The sequence below is a fragment of the Mytilus edulis genome, chromosome 5, assembly GCF_963676685.1.
Source record: "Mytilus edulis chromosome 5, xbMytEdul2.2, whole genome shotgun sequence".
Classification (NCBI taxonomy): Eukaryota; Metazoa; Mollusca; class Bivalvia; order Mytilida; family Mytilidae; genus Mytilus; species Mytilus edulis.
The window spans coordinates 65,188,800-65,209,580 of record NC_092348.1 but is presented as its reverse complement, the minus strand read 5'-3'; the positions used below and the strand labels follow the sequence as shown (position 1 = coordinate 65,209,580).

The 20,781-nt window shown below is 31.8% G+C and overlaps 1 protein-coding gene across 2 annotated transcripts; it reads left to right on the top strand.

Annotated features, from left to right (window-relative positions):
* Positions 1-1,718: 1,718 nt before the first annotated feature.
* Positions 1,719-20,539, top strand: LOC139524240 (epithelial splicing regulatory protein 1-like). 2 transcript variants are annotated; one of them, XM_071318910.1, is made up of 13 exons: positions 1,719-2,517; positions 3,127-3,270; positions 4,823-5,048; positions 9,023-9,112; positions 10,106-10,160; positions 11,383-11,493; positions 12,129-12,304; positions 12,654-12,748; positions 14,071-14,286; positions 14,562-14,819; positions 15,106-15,343; positions 15,543-15,820; positions 17,644-20,539. In XM_071318910.1, the coding sequence occupies exons 1-13, from the start codon at positions 2,392-2,394 to the stop codon at positions 17,800-17,802; spliced, it is 2,172 nt and encodes a 723-aa protein (XP_071175011.1). In that variant the 5' UTR covers positions 1,719-2,391; the 3' UTR covers positions 17,803-20,539. The 2 variants fall into 2 exon arrangements, with proteins under 2 accessions (XP_071175011.1, XP_071175012.1); XM_071318911.1 differs by having other exon boundaries at positions 1,741-2,517; positions 15,543-15,690.
* The last annotated feature ends 242 nt before the right edge of the window (positions 20,540-20,781 follow it).

The window sequence follows — 20,781 nt, the reverse complement described above, 5'->3', positions numbered from 1 at the left end:
TAGTATAGTAATAAGTCATCTTAATATACCTGTGTTGGTCGTTGTTTGTTAAGGCACTCTCTCTTCCAATTTAGCATATTAGTTTAAACATATTTATTCATAGTGGATTGGGAAACAAGTTACTGCAACTTATATTAATCCCTTTCCACTTTGCAGGTGCGAATGCTGCCTTGTAGCGGCATTAGCCTGCTCCTTTTCGAAATCGAAGTCTTTTACGTGTAAGAGATATGGCTCTCTCTTTACACGGGGTCAGCCATTTGTCGTCCTCTTCCGACGAACTACCATCGTTTCTCAAGACCACACTCGGAAATGGTGTCAAGGAAGAGCCGAAAATTCAGTCCCTGAAACTTTCGCCACGGAACGCGGATCGAATGATGAACCTTTGTGTTATTAGTCCGATGCGGAAACCACTATACCACGGCTCTCTTGTTTAATATTAAGCATATTGCATAGCGTTTTATTAGAGTGTAAATTTATAAAAGGATGTGAATCACACTTACAGCAAATCTATATCCATGCAGAGTTATCGAATATTTTGTAGAGGAGAACTTTTACAATCGGAAGTAATCTCCTTACAAATACAAGGTTTAAACATTTGTACGCCAGACACGCATTTTATCTCCAAAAGACTCATCAGTGACGCTCGAAAAAAAAAAAAACAGTTAAAAAGGCTAAACAAATTAAATTGTTTCATTATACTTTCCTTTATTAAAGTTTCCAGAAATTTACTTTGGGCTATATAAGCACAATCGCTTCTTTTTGCGAAGATGCTTCTTACATGCACTAGTTATTACACTTTGTTGTATATGAAATATACTTTGTAAAACAACCCCTGATTTTAGAGAGTAAGATTAGACGATACGATTTCTATAATATGCGGATTTGCTTTTATGTATTAGCAGAAAGGAAAAGGCATTGTTTTTGTATCATTGTTATCATTGTGTATGATACCGTTGTTTCTGATTTTCATTGTATGTTCTATGTAACTTTCAGGTCTCACGTAAAAAGTATGGCCTTGCACGAACACTCCCAAAATATAGGTACCGGGCAAATACAAAGGAGTTAAAACAGGGATATAGTAGGATTATTTTAGAAGTTAATCACATTTAATGATTGAATATTATACATATTAAACAATTCCTGGTATATCTTCATGATTTATTACTAGATCTATTCTGCAAATTTACCATATGGAGTTACTGAAAACGTACGTTAAAATCACATTATTACATATGTTGCAAAAAAGTTCAAATGTCAGAAGTTACACCAGTGTGTTTATCATAGAACTTATTAAATATATGAATTTTATCAATCACTTTTACCTAGATTATCGTTTTGATTATAAGGGTCCAATTTTCCGTTATAAAACATTTAATACAAGGATTTGAAAACACCAGAAAATTTTACATGATGTACCGTTTAATTGACAAGCAAACTTTTCTCAGTTTCTCGTTTTCAAAAATTACCAATCATCAATTTAATCATTTTAATAAATTAACCACTTATTTTTCAAACTGTTTTGTACTTTTCGTGCAGTAGCAGCAATACATTTGAAGTCGAATAAATGAACTCTCATTTGCCCTTCAGACAGAATACACATCAGATTAGAACACCATAATAATATGACAAAAATATGATCAGCCTTAAATTTCAAATGTTAAGCTATGATAATAACATTTAATGATATAATTTGAGCAATTTGATTTTTGCGATATGCAGTGTGTGTCAACTCTTCCATGTATAACAGGGGGTCAATTAGCCTAAAGCGCAAGTAAGAGAGAGAGTATATCTACACATAATAGTGCAATAAGAGGCCAGAGATAAGAATGACCTGTCCCAGGGGCACGTAGAAGACATTCATTAAGAAATACGGATTATTGGACAATAGATAAAAATTTAATTGATGACCAATAGTTGTGGATATATTTAGGGCATAAACAAGTCCACAGCACAAACACTTGTTGGTATTGTAAGCAAGCAGTTGGTGGTCATTATCTGAACTAGATTTAACTATTTCCACAATTTGTGTATTTTAGAAAGATAAGAGGGACCGTTGATTAGTTGATTTGTTAAGGTTTAAATCGTCACCGTCTACTCAATTTAACAAAGAAGGAACAGATCGTATCGATTTTACGCTGTTCGTATTGTTTCGTTGATTTTGAATGCAGTAACAGCTTGGTAAAAACTTTGGAAAAGATTTATAAAAGTTGCGTGCGCAAGGAAGGCGGTATTTTTATATTCGACAACACGTTGCGAACATAACCACCAATAACATTGCCTTCGGATAAAAAGACCATATACGTCGCACATGGTTGACTCAAGAAAGAAAACACACGGCGATTAATATACACAGGTGAACTGTTTGTGAAGTGACTATTTTTAAGTGGGAACATGGCCACTTCACATCTTCTTATTTTTTTCTGTGCCACCGCTGGAAAAAACGGTGAAGAATTAGGAAATGATGAAGAACAGATAGTCTTGTTTGTTTACCTTCTATATGATGTCAGTAATTGCAAGGTAAGTTTTTAGTTCAGGTAAAAATATTTCCCGCACTTCTCAGGTATTCTTATACCCATCCGGTTATCGTTGAGTGATAAACACCACACAATTATGTGTATATAATTGACATGATTTATAAAATCTTTTTTTTTAATTTCAAACATATCATGTCTTTGTAAATTTATTTAACTTTTAAATTAAGTCTTTTTCTTAGGTGTGATTTTGTCTGTATTGAATGAAAAGAAAACTCCACGTGGGCTATCTATTGATCAAGTAAACATCAAGAGATTTAATTTTATTGTGATCCTTCAAAATCTGCTACCGATTCAAATTAGACCATTTCCGGATTTTTATATTGTCGAAATGACCCAAAATGATTGAAATGGACAATTATACGTTTTATTTTATACAATATGTTCGACTTTATTTAACTGCAAATGGTGGCGCAACTGCATATTGTATGACGTGTACAAATCAAATATAGGTGAAAATATTGGAATACATTAAAAAGTGAAAAAAAGTTATTTGCACAATTTGATAAAAAGAGTTTTGGGTTGTTTGCAATTTTGTTTATAAAGTCAAAATATTTTGTGTAAAAAATGGTTTGTAATTGAACTGATTTTACAGGTTATTGCTGTCCAACAACATTATGTAAAACCTCAACCAAATGAATTATCAGAAACTGTTTTAACAGAAGATTGTAAATTGGAAACGGGTCTCAATGAAGAAGTCATTAAAAATGCACAACCTCTTGAAGTCGTCTTGGACGAGGTGAGAAAAAAAATATTATTTATTATTTACATACTACTTAATCTTATTTGCAAGCTAGCCGCACGAGCTAAATTTGTCGAGGACAATTATTTATTTATTGATCATTTATAATATGGATATGGGTTATGATTTTTCGGTCCCCTTCATTCATGTTATTAAGTTTTACATGTACATAGAGGAAGATATTATCAATTTGAAATGGATTGTGAAATAGAAATCCAATGCCACCAACAATCTGTTGCACCGCTTGATATTGATTTTGGATAAATTTATTACTTTTGTATACGGCTATACAAAGCAACAGATGGAAAACTTTTATTAATTACGACAACTTATGAACAAAAATATCAGTAAAACCGAGAATTTGACGTATAAACTCGAGTTGTTAGAGAGGTCTTATAACAATATTGTATTAGTAATCTTGAGTTATGACAATTTTTTCTTTTACCTGAATGATATAAAACTCTATTGAACTACATGATGACTTCACGTATTTGTTTATTTTTTTTAAGTATGCTATTTAAGGATTGGCCAACTTGCAAATTGCTCGGATTAAAATAATCACTAATTCTTCAAATTATCTTGAAAAAGACACCGTTTGAATGTTATCGTTTGAAAATACACCAGTCGTTTTCCCAAGACGAGATTATTTATCCTTACACCTGCCAAATTCGCTATTACACAAGCCATGACCCTATGTGAATTAGTCCATCGGGTCGTACTCTGAACATATTATCTTAAAACTGCGTTCAAGATTGTGAAATATGTTCGTTTTAAATGTACAAGACGATTGCAGTTTTTAATATTCATTTCAAGTCTGAGTTTATTGAACTAAATTTAATTTTGTAGTATATATATCGAGATATTATCTGGTAATAATGATTTTTGCGCACCACTAGGCCCAATAATTGTCGAAAACACTCTGCCTTCAAATATTTACATTTTAAATTTTTCCCTTCTGTTTTCTGAACCTTGAAATCTACACTTATCAAAATCAAGACAATTTACAATCACATTTTCGTGTTTATACTATGAGAAAATGTAAGATTTGACAGAGAACCGACTAGCTTTCAATGGATAACCGATCGACAGGTCTTTTAAATATGTAGTACAAAGTTATTTAATCATTGTATACCGAAACAAAGTGATACAAGTCAACTAACCGGCACCTTGTAATTATCTTGACAAATGTAATAGTTTTCATGATATCGTCTGTTTTATATCGTCTATTTTCGCTACAAAATCTTTTACATTCTAACGAGTTTGTTTAACTTTTGAGAGTAAATTGCCTTACACACATACATCATTTGTACATGTTAAAATGTAAAAAACAGGACTTAGAATTGTTTAATTTTATAATTTGTACTTTTTTTTTTCATTTTTGCTTGATAAATTTTGGAAGAAGACCTCTCAGAATGTCCGAACCTCGTGCATAACCCATCTCCGTCCCAAAACTCCACAATTCGTTTATGTTCACAAGCTGTTTGTATCATGAATTTGGATCAAAATAAATAAATATAATTTTGAAAATCATTTTTTTTTTATTTTTCAGTTCGAGCGATTCTTGTCAGCCAAAGGTGTTCATCCCGAAAATGGCGGGAAATCATTTTGTTTATTAACAGATGGACAATCCCATTTAAGACAATGTTTACACCCAGAAACATGTACAAAGAACTACAGTTTACCAAGTTACTTTTCAAAATTCTATGATTTACGGAATGAATTCAAGAAATATTACAAAACAGATAATATACAGAACATTAAATCGATGTTAGATTGTATCCTTTTTATCTCACATTTGTATGGGTAAAATGTGTATGTATATGTATAGAGAGATTTGGAAGAAGAGGGGTATGTAATTAGCTAATTTGCTTAGTTTAAAACGTGCTCTGATTCTATTGCAAACATACTGTCTTGTAATCATCTAGTTTGCTTAGTTTTAAAACGTGCTTTGATTCTATTGCAACCATGTTAGCTTTAGGTTGCTAAACGGTCAGTGGCAAATATCACATGCATTACTATTGATCATGTTGAGGACGAAAATGTCATGTTATTGTGTTCTCGAAAAGAGAAGCATGCATACGTGTTAACTATCAGTTCTACATTTCAATATTTTTTTGTTACACGTCGATGTTTTAAACATCAACTGCATGTCACGAATGTCAACCTATTGATTTAAATGAACTACATGATCACGACCAGATGCTTTCAATCATGCCTTTTTCAAAACTTTGAAATTCACAACTTGAAGTTTTTGTAATCATATATAAACATTACATATGTGCGTAAATTTATTTGAAGTGCTGTTTGCTTAGGCGAGTGAACATATTAGCCCCTTTTAAATACCAGAAACGTCTCCAGAAGAAAGAAATTCTATAATTTTCTTTAAATATTTTCATACAAACTTAATTTATGTATTTAAGTGTTTTAAATTGACTAATATGATGACTAAATACTCATTCCTGTTTTGCACTGGAGGACATCCATTAATCCTACTAAAGTAGATGTAATACTACATATACATTTATCAATTATCTTGTGGTTATTTTATGTAACACGTTAATATTTTATATATATTGTAATGTCCTCCCCCTTCTCGTCGAAGAAATACTGCCGACACAGACAGATGGATCTTGGACTTTCGAAAAGGGGGAACCAGATGTGTATACTGGCAATAAGTTGTTGAGGAAGTAACATATTAGAAGAAAATAATTGAAAGTACAAAACGTCTGCCAAAAAACTGGACTACAATAAGGTTTTGCACCCCCTCCCTTTTTGATATGGCCTGTTAAATCTTTCTGGGATAACTTTAGTTTTCGTATGCGATATCAACATTGGGGAAAGTTTAAAATTAAATAATTGACAAAATGACGAACTTTCTCTAATATCTTGATGGATGTTTATAAGTTGTAAACACGTCCCTCCACACCAATTCAGGATTGTTAATTAGAGAAAAGGTGAAGGTCTTTAAAGGTCAAATTTATCATTATTTGACATTTTTTCTCCACAAGGGGGTACGTGTTGAATATCATGCCTCTAGATCTAATATAATTATATAATTATACCATATTCTAACGGGGGTTATTAAAAACTTAATTTATAAACAAACCATCAATGTCTGTGGACGTGTTTCCACTACCAGGCGATGTATAGAATTTTATCTACCATCACAAAAGCTTTCACCCAGTCTATTCCGGGTAGCTGTTTGATTAAATTGTTTGTAATTGTATCATTAATGTACCCGACGATAGACTATTTTTGTAAATTATCTAAATATTGGGTAAACCAAAGATAACGATAAACGTAAGGTGGTCATATTAAAAGGCTAGTTCATAGTGTATTCATTGATATAAAAGAACTTTACCATAAATAACATAAGAAAGCTTTTAAGACCTCGATATACATGTATATATCTGAGTTTAAAAAAACAATATCCCGGATAACCAACTAAATATTTTGAATGTGCATTCAAATGACTTAAAATAGGTTGTACGGGTAGAATATTAACATTTGAAAGACTCAAATTGTGTAGGAATCTAAGGAACCATCAATCAATCTCAAATTGTCAGCTTAGATACTGGAATGATATTTCTACGATTTTGGAAATGAACTATGTAAGCAAGTTTATAGTTTGTGTAGTATAAAGACAAAAACAAGTTAAGTCTAGCAATAAAGACATGTACATGACTTGGTATGGTGATTTATGATGTAAATGAAATATTAAGGCCCTAGGGCTGTTGTCAGATAGACTTGACTGTCATAGATCTGAAGTAGCCTAAAGCTATTCTATAATATTCATAACCTGTCCTACTTTTCACTAGATCATCATGTATTTATGTGGTTCTTCAAGCTTTGTAAAAGAGGAAAAGTAAATTTAATATTGTAATGTCCCCTATGGCCTTTTAATATACATTTTAAAAAGAAAATTTTAAGATGAGTAACTTGTCCGACGTCAGGTCCCTTTGTTTTAAGTTGTATTTATAGTTGCTTATACATGTTAAAACAAATTTATTTTAAAATGAAAAACGGTTAAGATATTGCTTTTTGGAGATTCAAAAACAAAAGATTTGGACCTTGTTTATTGAAAGTGAATAACCTTTGCCTTTTTTAAAAAGAACAATACTATACCCAGATGTATTGTTCAACTTTTATCTTCAATTTCATCAAATCTATTGCGTTCCTAATTTGTATTGTTATTGACCACCTTTAGTGAAATTAGCGTGACTTAGGTTGATTTTTAAAGATATTACATACAAAAACTTTGATTAGACTAAAACTTATGAAAGGAATTTTGACTTGGTGGCAAAGATCGTTTATTTTCAAACTTTCTCCTTCATTTGTGTTCATTTTTCGTCTTTCAATTGTGATTTTTTGAGTCAAAAGAAAAGAAAACACTATACCATGCTATTGTTCTGATAGTCTTTAAACAAAAGTTTATATTTAGTCTCTAAACAAAAGGTTGTGTTACACGATCAATTAGATAACAGGTCTTCTTTAAATTCTTTTGAAGAGAAAAGAATGTCTTTTTATTGCTAAAATAAAAGAGTATGAATACTGACAAATAACTTCGAGTTGTCAAAATAAATAATGAGCAAACTTCTCTTGTATGGATCAGATCAATGAACACAAGATAAACGAGGACATAATTAGTTTTTCGTCCTCCGTTTACCACAGAAAAGTAAACCTTCACCTATATTTTTTTTTAATTTATCAGTAATTTATTTGTTCATCATTTGCTCCTACTGGTTTTCTCTACAGATTACCCAACCGACAAGGGAGGGGCAGTAAATGAACCATAATTGAATTAAAATTCTATAAAATTGATACACAAAGCATACAGTCGGCATATAAATACATTTTGATTAAATTTCACGCTTCGGTAATATTTTACTTTATTTTTACAGGCCCCACAGCTGATCAACTACATCGTTTATAAAAACTGAAATTTCTTAATTCTTTAAATAAATATTTATGTATATTTTGTATTGTTTAGTGGATAAATTTTCGTTTTGTCCAATTGTAATCTTCTTAATGCCTTAAACCCCTTAAAATTCCTTATCAGAAGCTAGTCACACGTTTATCAATTGTTTGAACTGTCATAACTCAACTGTTTCAAATGTTTGAGAAAATTTATATAAAGGTAATGTTGATTAAAAGTTTGGTATGTAATACCTATGATAGATCGAACTCCTTTTACTTATTTAGGTTTGTTTATATATTCGTTTACTTGTTTTCGGTCACATTCCGATCCCCTTAAAGTGATATTGAGATATCAATCAAATGACAATTCCAAGGCTGTTGAAGTCAATACATTAGCTTCCTACATGTATGTTCTAGTCCCATGGCTGTTGGATACATCCGTGTACTGGTTCCCAGTATAAGAACACAGTCACCTTGTCCTTCAGAGTTTAGTTGCTGATCCAGAAATTTTCACAAGTGGGGACCCACCGACTGCACCTCTAAATCCGCCTCTACCTCCCCCTATAAAAATGTGCAACTATGTCTAGTCATTTAACTTACTGACTTTTCTAGTGAGTGATCGTACTCGTAGTTTTTTCCCTAACTTTTTACACATGAAAGCATCTACCATATTAAAAATTCTTTTCAATTCATACTTTCGATTTCACGCTTCATATTTAATTGAGATGTGAAAATGTTTCATACTTTAATGGAACGCCCAACAACCAAGTAAACATTATAATTTCGTTCGTCTTATACTGCAATATACACATTTCCTTAACCATGTTCCCAGATTTAGGCTTACAAGAAGATCATTCTGTAGAATATGGTGTCCGACAGTGCCAAGAAATGGCTAATATTATGCATCGACTTATAAACGACGGTAAGTTATAAAACCATTTCTATAACAAGCTGTTTTAAAATTGATTATGATGTAGTTATATTAATGGAAACTGTATTTATCATAATATATTTACATTTTGATTAGGTAACATTGCACATCGTTTTAAGAAGGAAGTGCTTATATATAACCATTAAACTTGTACGATTACAGAAGAGCAATTTGATAATTATATTAAGAGATGAACAATTATGATTGCCGTTTATAGCTGACTATGCTATATGGGCTTTGCTTATTGTTGAAGGGCGTACGATGACCTATAGTTATTAATTTCTGTGTCATTTTAGTGTCTGGTTGAGAGTTGCCTCATTGGCAATCATACCACATCTTCTTTTTTTATCAGCTAGACCGTACGATATTACTTTGTTTAAGAATTAAGCTTAGTACATTGCAGTCTATGCACATATTAACACTAGTTACCATTCAAGCTCATTCATGTTCTTTTTTGTCAGCATTTTTGTTTTGTTTGTGAAGATGGATTGATAGAAAATTATTTGTTTAGTAACAACTTCTTTTATAAAGACTTCTATACCACGTCTTGTTCAGATATATATCTTAAAGTGCTGAAATTTGTTCAAAAAGGTTGAAGTTATAAATTACTAAGTAATCTTTATGGATATATATTTCAGTCTTACATTGGTCATCGAATTATTTCTGTTCTTTGGGCCGTGAAGACCAGATATATACATTTGTTTTATCACCAAATCAACACTTTATTGTTTATCCTTGTCGCATCTCGTTTACACAATGAAGTGTTGACGTGAGGTGTTTTTGTTGATTTATTTCTTTGTACATAATTATATTAATGTTGACACAAAACAAATGCTTTTCTCAGGGATTATAAGACTTTATCTTCTTACCTACAAGATTAATATGATAATAATTATTTAAAATTTGTGATGTGTAAATCTATTAAATTATAAGTTTCATGTCCTACACATATTTGTCTTTTCTTAATTGCCATTTTTCTTACAGGCCATGTGTTCAATAGTCCAGAAGTTGTCAATGAGAGATTAGAACCAGGGATCTGGTATGTGGACATTTTTTTAAGGGTGTCGCAAATTCGGTCAATCATGCTTGAAAAATAAACACACTTTATAGAAACTATAGAAAATCAGTAGTGTATGAAAGGCGTGCACACTTCCACTTTGTACTCGAAAATGTTATAATTGTATGATCTTGTATAGCCCATTGTTTTCTAAATAAGTTTCAGTTCACCGTATTCTTTTTTAACACTGTATCATTAGATGGTTTAAATTTTGTGGACAACTTGCATATAATAATAATTATAATATGTTGCGTAGGATGAGAGTTGAATGAAAGATGTTAGAATTTAACACTATTTTAAACTCATAAAACTCGAAAGTAAAATAATGTGTTGATAAAATTAGAATTAATTATTAATTCACAAATGAAAAATAATATTTATGCCATTCTTAACATATTTGCCATCTGTGTATATGACTAAAGGATAAAATGCAAATATATCTACCGTAAAATATTTTTGATGGAATACTTTAATGACAGATAAAAGAAAAATATGTTGCTCCGAGCTTTTACTGTACATATATATGTAAATATGAAAAGCAAATCTCCGGATACCTACGATGTTAGGTTCAACAGAAACGGCTTTAAGCTTCCGGACAATTGTGGTCTGAATAGAAAGCTTCTTGTAAATACAAGATATTAAGTCTGTCGGTTTATTTACTAACGGACTCGGGGTAACAGATTGTCAAATAATTGAAACTTCCGATTCATTTTTGTTTAGGGCGGTCAATAAACGTTGGTGACATATTGAAAGTTTTAAGTCACCCCATTTTATTATCTTCAAAAGATCGAACATTTCATTTGAATTAATGAAACACGAAATGTCAAACTACACGGTAAAATGTTCATTTCATGTTTTTAATTAGAAATCTGTTACACAAACGTTCCGATTCGTAAAAACGATTTACACAACAACCATTATTCAAAACTAATAACGTATTTCCTGATTATTAGAAAATATTCTTTATGTTTTTAAAAGTAACGTTTTTTTTCTTTTATATATTCTTTTTGTGTAACATAGCCTGTTTATGAGGCAGTACCTCTATTTTCTATTTAAAGACCTAAGACACATTCACATTTTCGACATCTTTTCAAGCATTTACCAGAAAATCCACACAAAAAAATCCCAACCATAACTGCATTTCAAACAGCTTTACTTTGTTGTCAAACCCTCGTTTCACAAATTGTTCATTTTTCGTTTACAGTAGCAAAAGTGACCTAGTAGATGACGAATCAGTAGTCCGTGCACGTGGGTTGCCATGGCAATCATCAGACCAAGATATTGCCAGATTTTTCAAAGGCCTAAATATTGCCAAGTAAGTACAGAAATTTGTAGTATTCCCCTAGTTAAGTTTATCCAGCAATAACATCCGTTTCAGCTTTTAAGTGTAATTACTATTAATCGACGTAAAAGTCCGTCTGAGGTTAATCACATAATACGTATTGAGTAGACATCCTGGTATTGAGACACTTCATAAGATTATCTTTGTTTCTTTCATACCCCCACAAACAACGGTTGTACATATTTCATTTACCAAAATGACCAGCATGGACACTGACGCAAATAGGTAATATTTTATATTCTCCAGTCACAGGTATAAATGGTTCTCTAAGTTTTGTGCTCAATTTTAAGATTGTAGCTAATTTTACTGTGTGTTGAAATTTGTTTTTACTTTAGATTATTGCATTAATAAATTAAATGAGCATAACATGAAATGCATGTGATATAATATTAAATTTTATTATACTGTGCGATGCATATGAATAAATTTCGCATAAATTTCACGGCCCAGTTCTGTTTTCGAGATGTAATCCTACTATCAAATTTGTTCTACTTGATCTGTATATAAAAAATACAATACATGTACATGTATGAATAATATATAGAAATGCATGTACGTAATCAAATGGCAGAGTAAACATTTCTAAATCTTTGATTCATCGTTTACAGAGGAGGAGTTGCATTATGTCTGAGTCCCCAGGGACGGAGAAATGGCGAAGCACTGATAAGATTTGACGATGAAATGAACCGTGATCTTGCACTTAAGAGACATAAACATCACATAGGACAGAGATATATCGAAGTATACAAAGCTACCGGAAAGGACTTCGTCAACGTAGCTGGAGGTATGTCATCTGCTTTTCTTCACATAATACGTACTCCATATTTATATAATTTTATAGATATTTTGCTCCAAACGTTTATTCCAATCGTTTTACTTTAAGCATTTCGTTTTTAGTTTCTTCCAGTCTGTTGATTTGTTGAAAGTTTTTTTTTAATATGCAATCATGTATGAATTGAATTACCAAAAACACATTTAACAGTGCATGTTATAAAACGAAAGTAGAATGTTTTAATGTTACTGTTTACTAAAAAACAGAAATAACATATTTGTTCCTAAGCTTCTTATGCCTCTCTTTTCCATGGTTATTCTCTACAGCCAGATTATTAAGAACATGTATCCTTTTCTTATAGGCAGCAACACAGAAGCCCAAGCATTCCTGTCTCGTGGAGGCCAGATAATCGTACGCATGCGTGGATTACCATTCACAGCAACTGCCTCCCAGGTGGTAAGTAACTGTTTGGTGTTGGAGCTTTTTGCATGAATCTTAATTATTTCAGTTGGTCAGTCTTTCAAAAATTTGAAAATAAATATCTTGTGGTTTATCTTTAATATAAGCAAGACCATAGGAAGATATTGGCCATTGTCCATTTAAAGGCTTGTGAGACCTCAATGAAATGTCCAGTACAATAATTCGATGGTCATAAATTATTTTTAAATTTAAGATGATATTGGAATACATATATTTAAAATACCATTTGGTCCTTATCAGGATAGTCATGGATGACGGGTCAGGCACATTATGGATGCACTTTGACAATGAGTTGTTTTTTTAGAACCAAAGAAAATCACATAAAATCAAACAGAGAACTTACATGTTGGTGTGGGTTTTGCAATGTAATTCAAAGATTGAAATTTGTTTTACAAAATAACTTAATGCGTTTTTCAGCTTTTGGTCCGTTAGCTTAAAATGCTATGAAAGGTAAGTTGATAAACAATAAACAAAACGTGTGGAGGAAGGTAACAGGAATAGTCAACGGTTAAACGTGTTTGGGGTCGCCATATTGGGAAAAATGGGTGACAGTGGTAAACCAATTGTATTGCAAGATTTAAAACGGTGCGGGGCAGTAGGTTGCAGGCTATTGTAACTATGGAAACTTCCACCTAGGTGTGGAGTTGGTTATAACCATTATAATATTTTGGGTGCCCAGGTAACGGATTATGTATGTTAAATAAATCCTTTTACATAATCTAAAACTCACGGACATCTCAATGGCATACAATTTTGTAGTTTGTAAAGATTCCCTGATAAACATATAAAGCAGTAGTCATTTTAATATCAAATCATCTTTCCCTTTTCTAAGCAACCTTAACATATTGCTCCATTATTGTCATTTAAAAATTATTTAGTAATCGTAATACCATTCCTGGAGAATATACACTAGTTTATAGTGTGACACGATTTTTACCCAATCTAATGCATTTTATGGCACTTCTAATCAATTATAATCAAGCATGCTTTTACAGTTTGGTGTATCTCCCTTTAAACATGTTAAAATAACCCCCAAATGTTCTGTAGTTGATAACTGTTGACAATCAAAGTACTGTTCAGAACAAACCCTACTTCAACATTTCTGCAGATCATGTTTGCTTTTTGAAAACTTCTATTTCCGGTGAAAATTAAATCACGTGTGCATTGAGATGTCCGGTTAGGTCACTTGGTAAAGAAAGTCGCTTTTACTCTGCTGCATGTTGGTGTGATTTAAAAACATTGTCTTCAAACTTATTATGTACAAAGCTATTAGCTATTTTGTGTCTTTGCGCTTCCAGCTAGAGTTCTTTGCCAGAGAGCCACACGCATCCAATGTTCTAGACGGAGAGGAGGGTATACTGTTTGTCCACTACCCCGACGGAAGGTCCACTGGTGATGCCTTTGTCTTGTTTGATACGGAGGATGAATCGAACACAGCTTTAAAGAAACACAGGGAAATCATGGGAACTCGATATATTGAGTTGTTCAAGAGCACCGCAGCTGAAGTTCAACAGGTATTAAGAGTCACCATTTAAAAGGAATTTAACTTAAGTAAAATTGTGCATAAATGATTATGATAGGAAAGATATCAGCAGCAGACTTTCTGTTAATGATTGATACTAATGTATTGTGTGAAATATTAACCAGTTAGAATTATATAGTCATTGGTGCAGTGCATGAAACACTAACATTAAAACATTCAACTTCTATGAAAGTGTTTAGTACTTTTTAAGACTTTTTAACGGTTGTCGTAAACATAAGATTGTATATTGTAATCTCAATTTTATAGGTGTTGAATAGGAGCATGGACCCACGAAACCCGGAGCCAGTTCTGGAAACACAATTACCTCCTTTGATAGCCCAGATTCCACCACCAAATTCGCTTCCATACATTCCACAAAATATTATAACAAGCGGAACGAAGAAGGATTGCATCAGATTACGTAATCTCCCAAATACATCCCAAGTAACGGATTTATTGACGTTTCTTGGGGAGTTTTCACAGTTCATTGTATACCAGGGAGTGCACATGGTTTATACAGCACAGGTTGGTCTTTTTTTCTCTTTTCATTCTTTATTTGTCCTGGTTCACATGCATAATTTGTATATTTATATCAACCTTTATTACTCATGTCAAAATATACTTTATGACTATGTAAAATAAATGTAGAATGTATAAAACAATTCAGTATTGGGATAACAATAATTTTCTTTTTCTTTTCTCCTTATCTTATGATGCACGTTTTCTGTATGTATTATATAGTCCATGCAAAGGTGCCCCAATAGACGTTACTGATTCCGACAGCTATTTACATATATTGGTTTGTTTGTAGGGTGAACCTTCGGGTGAAGCTTTCATTCAGATGGATTCCGAAGAGTCTGCCGCTTTGACAACCATTAACAGAAGTAAGCGAGCAATGGTACATGCAAACAAAAAGCGTGTTATAGAAGTTATTCAATGTTCTGGAGAAGATATGAATCTCGTTCTGACAAATGGTATACCAACTTTACCTCAACCTGCAGCTCATCTTCAACAGCTTTTAGCACAACATCGTCCAATGATATCACCAGGTAAGATAACTCTTTCTTTATTTCTTGTTTAAATTTTTTTTTTTGTTATGGACATTCTACAATCTGTTTATATATTAAGCTGTGCCCACGTCAAAGCTCTATATATTTAAGTTTAATTAGTTGATGCAAACTAGGTGGCTCACTTCCGGTTTAAATTGTTAAATTTAGCATTTATTTGACTTGTACGTCTTTATTTCAGGGGCACCCACGTTAATACCACAGCCAGTTTCAACAATGATGCCATTTGCTCAGTTTCCACAGCCACTGCCTGCAGCTTTCCCAGGAGCCATGCCTGCCCAGGCGTTTCATCAACAACGACCAGCATTCTATCCACAGATTATATACTGGTACCCAAGCCCTCCAATTTCACCACAGACTTATCTTACTAATACAGGACCCGCAGTTATAGTCATGCGGGGACTGCCTTTTAATGCTACCGTTCAAGACATCTTGAACTTCTTCCAAGGTTTTCCAGAGGTACGTCTGCTGTCTGAAATTTATTTGCTGTTTAAAATTATGTGTTTACTTTTGGATGAAATTGTCTTGAATATTCAATCAAGCATACTTTTGGATGAAACTGTCTTGAATATTCATTCAAGCAAACCTTTGGACAAAACTGTCCTAAATATTCAATCAAGCGTAAAACAAATTCGAACAATTTTTATAATTTGAAGACAAGTATTTTACAGAAACCTTTGGAGTACCTCATTAAATGTGTAAAGTATACTGTGTGGTTTTGACTATACTTAGTGCACTTATATTTATATACACTTTGCTTTTTAGTCTATAGTTTGGTTTTAGTATTAATTTTATTACCTGCAACTAACCAGAATTGATAATCATTGCCGTTTTGCTTAGCAGTTATCTTGAGGAAATGACACCACATTCATCTTGTTTTATTGCATTTAATTTAATCTAATGGAGAAAAATAAAACAAAAGTAATGCCAATTTATTTTATGCTGAAAAGTTCAATCAGAATTCAAATTTCTTTTCTATTGTTGTCATTTCTTCACCTATATCTTGGACACAAAATTAACATACTGATCCGGAAGTACTGGACATTCTTTCCAGTATTTTACTTGATCTATATTCATTAAAAATACCTAGATAGACACAAACTATGCTTGTTTTATATATTATATCTGATAGAATTCAATAAACTTTCTATATTCTACAAAAAACCCTCTCTGAAATTTCATTCTGAAAGAGAAAGTGATTATTTTTCCATCTTCTACACTAAAACTGCTATAAAAGGGGGAAATTATATCAAAATATTCTTACAACTGCTTAAATTAATTTAGCATGACTATTGAAGTATAAAGTCTTTCCATAATTTTAAAATAAAAAAAAAGACCATCTCCGAAATTCATTTTATTCTTAATACCCTGAAATGGTCACTTTGGTCAAATGCTGATAAGCATGCCATCTGCTAATAGGTTGCCTCTAAATTTTTCAAATCTGTTAATTGGAAAACCAAAATGGAGCAAATACGAGCATTTATTTACCTACCAGCACAAATTATTTTGCCTTTAAGAATTATGATTGTGTTTCTTTTATTACGATCTAGCAGCTGTCAAAAGCAGTTGCAAGTAGTTTTGAATCGAGTACCACAAACCAATAAAACTGGATTCCTTTCCAAAATGTACTTGAATGGGTAGATGGTCTATATTTTGGAAAGTTATATATTTTCAATCACATACTTCAATAATGCATACAAAAGTGAACAAAAATATGATTTTGGACACTGAATTGTTTTAAACACCTGTCCAGTCAAAGGGGTTAGAACGTCAGTTAGCAGTATGTTACTTTTGTATTCTATAGAGTAATCTTTTCTCACACCCCATAAACTTCACAAACATTGTTTTTTTTAAACCACTATGATATCTGTTGAGCAAAGCGGTCTTAGTTGTTTGTTAGTGTTTCTATCTTACTTTAATACATACGTTCTGTATTTACCATCACATGAATTCATAAAATAACAATTAGTCGAACACATATCACTTCAGAATTATTAGTATTTAGATGATGTCATACCTTATGAATTTTAAAATATATAAGACATCATTCAATTCATTAAAGTAATGCATAAAAAAAAACAAAAACAATAATATATAGAAATGAGAAAAAAGAAAAAAGAAATGAGAAAATAGAAGAAAGAAATGAGACTTGAAATAGAATTAAGAAATAAGAAATAATTTATGTAATACTGTCCAGTTTTAACTTTCATGCCTCTTTGAAACACTACATGTAATTTCGATTTGTAAGTTCTGTTATAAACGTCTTGTTTTCTGCTTTACAGGTAACACCCGAAGGTATACAGATTCAATACACACCAGATGGTAGATCGAGTGGTGATGTTCTTATAACCTTCATGAATAGATCGGAGGCTGAACGTGCAATAAATACACTTAACAAGCAAACTATAGGACAGTTTATCATCGACCTAATCATGGTGTAAACCCTCATGTTATTTATAAACATTCTACATTCCATAGTATAGACTTTCACGACATTTAAAGTTATTTGTTGTTTATGTATGAAATGTTATATATGATTCATTGTATGTGTTGCATATTTATTTTATTTCTGTTGAAATAGTTAAACTCATTTTAGTGCTAAGTAACATTTTCTTTCTAAAATTAGTCAAGAAAAGTACATGTATGTACAAGTATAATAGTTTCTTTTATTCATTTTTGATAGTAGAAGTTCAATAGTGTTCTATTTATAGAAATTGGAAATTCATTCTCTATATGCAGCACATACTACTTTTATGAGTCGTTATCTTGCCTGTCTCTTTTCTTTAGATCTGTTGTTTATGTATAAACTGCTTCTGGCCATTTGTTTATTCTTGTTTAAATATATTTAGTGCAGAAAAACGATTTTGGATACCTAAAAGTATTCTTTTCAAATATATATTCTTCAATCAAAAAGCAATACAGCTATTAGGCATCAAGTACAATTATTATAGTATATTTACAGTCAGCTTGATTATATGCATTGCCTATGTTGAACATTATTTCGACAGAACATAATTTGTTAATTCAAAAATATTCTCGATTTTCGTAAATTTTGAATTTGAACATTTGATATCATTGACGAGTAGTCTTAGTGAATAGGTTGTGACAAAATGGTAGTGCTTTTTGGAGTCATAAAATGGCCAGATGTATTTGTTTTTTTGTGTATATTTTATTTGTTTTATTGTTGATATTTTGTTGAGATTTTATTATGCATGCATATTAAGTGCCTTATTGCGATATTTAATGTCTTTCAATTGAGATCTGAGAGGTTTATGAAGCTCAAGTTCTTCCAACATATCATTCAACATTCCATGACGCGTACGCCAGGGTTGCCTACTTTAGTGTCATCTGTTAATTAATTGGTGTTGCAAAAATCTATATTTGATAATCAAACATTTACATGCGGCTAATTTGTAAATTATACAAAGAAATTAATCAGATCTATTTATTTCATTAGTTAGTAGACATCCCGTAGCATCATCTTTGGAATTTATGCTTCATTTTAAAACTGTTTCGATATGCAATCTCTTCATTTGAACCAGACTGTATGTGTTCATTTTAGCCCATGTATGTACCGAGTCTAGTCAAATTACATTTTACATATAAATTGTTAATGAGGAATACAGTGTATGCTTTCTATTCTAAGTTTTATTATTACTGTTGGTTGAACAATCTTCAAATTAGAAATATTCTCGGAGAGAAAAATGATATATTTAATATTTCTGTAAAGAGAGTTGCCCATGACATTTGTGAGAAGTTGATTTCGATTTTAGGTATCATTTTGTTAGTCTTCAACTGATATTGTTTGTAATTTGCTAAATTATTGTTAAAAGTGCAATATAACTTTTATCGAATAACACATTTTCAACCCTAGAAGGGTATTTTGGTTTCATTCTGACTAACCATAATTCTTTGAAATTAATGTTATATAAGATTGTGTTTTTATTTTGTATGTAATATACATGATGTACCTCACTTGATTGTAATTACTTTGTACATTGCTCTACGCAAATGTTATTTGCATTGTATATACTATTGTATGCTAATGAATCATTCATTGCAATAAAAACATAATTTTGCATATTGGTGGTGGTGCGGTTTTTGGCATTATGGTGGCGGCTTGTGCTTGGTTCTTTTTGAGCATTGGAATAGTGGGCCATCACAAGAATCACATTTTTGATACTCAATTATATAACACTGTTTGATTGGACAAGAAGTCAACATATGGCATTCAGCTGTAGCACGCCTTAATGATTCGGCCAGTAGCTTTTTTTTTTAGGGAACGGGATATTTAACTATTTATTGTAGATATGGAAATATTTATTTAATTTATTTGTTTTATTAATTTATAAGCATTTTGTTTTAACGCCAAAGATTATAAAGTTTGAAAATAACACAATTTTGACTGGTGATAGGGGAGTTAACTGCAGCAGAAGCACATATATGTTATAAAGCTTTTCTGATCCATCTGTGATACTATTTAAATATTAATTTAATAAATTTTGATATTTTTATATATCAAGGATTTGTTATAAATGAGTGATTCAGAATAGGGTAATTCTTGTGATGGAACCTGTTCTACTCCAGATATCATATTGTGAAAAATAATTGCCAAAGGTGAAGGTTAAACCCTGAAACGGTTATGTTACAAGTACTGTGATTGGGTATATTTATAACTAATAGCATCCGAGGTAACATGGGTTCAACGTTGTGTGTGAGGCAGATAATATTACACTATATGCTGCTTGATAGGCAAGATGGTACGGTAACCCGTATGTGCCATATTTCACTCTTCTTCAATACTCATCTTTTGGGTTTACTTGTGCCAATCTTCCTCCTATCTTTGTCTCCAATCAGTAGCATTATACCATCTTGCTTGTATTCCCTCGTGTGCAATATACCATCCTTCATCCGATTCTTGGAGGTAGGGAGCATGTTGCTGGTGTTTATACTAGTCAGTTTATTTTTACTAGATGCATGATTTTATTTATTTAAACACATCATTTCATATTTTAATGTCACCTTTTTAATATAAACATATCATATTTTAAGTTTTAACATATCAAAATTTATTAATTTGTTACCAGAAGGTAAGTTTAAATACCTTTTTGTGTTCTAAATTATTTTGTTAATATTTTGTTTTCAAATTTATTATTGAATAAATTATGTCATTAAAAATTAACCTTAATATAATCCCTACATCTTTACTGTGTTAAGTAAAGGACTTCAAACCTGTGGCAGACGCAGGAATTTTCACCAAAGGGGACAACCAACTGCCTAACGGGTCGGGCCTTCTCTTATCGTGCTTCAGTGATTCCCTATATGATAAACCAGTTCCCCCCTAAATCCGCCTCTGCAAACGCAAACGCTGCGCTACGTAATTTGCAGTATAAAATTCAACCTGAACCGATTTGTTCGTT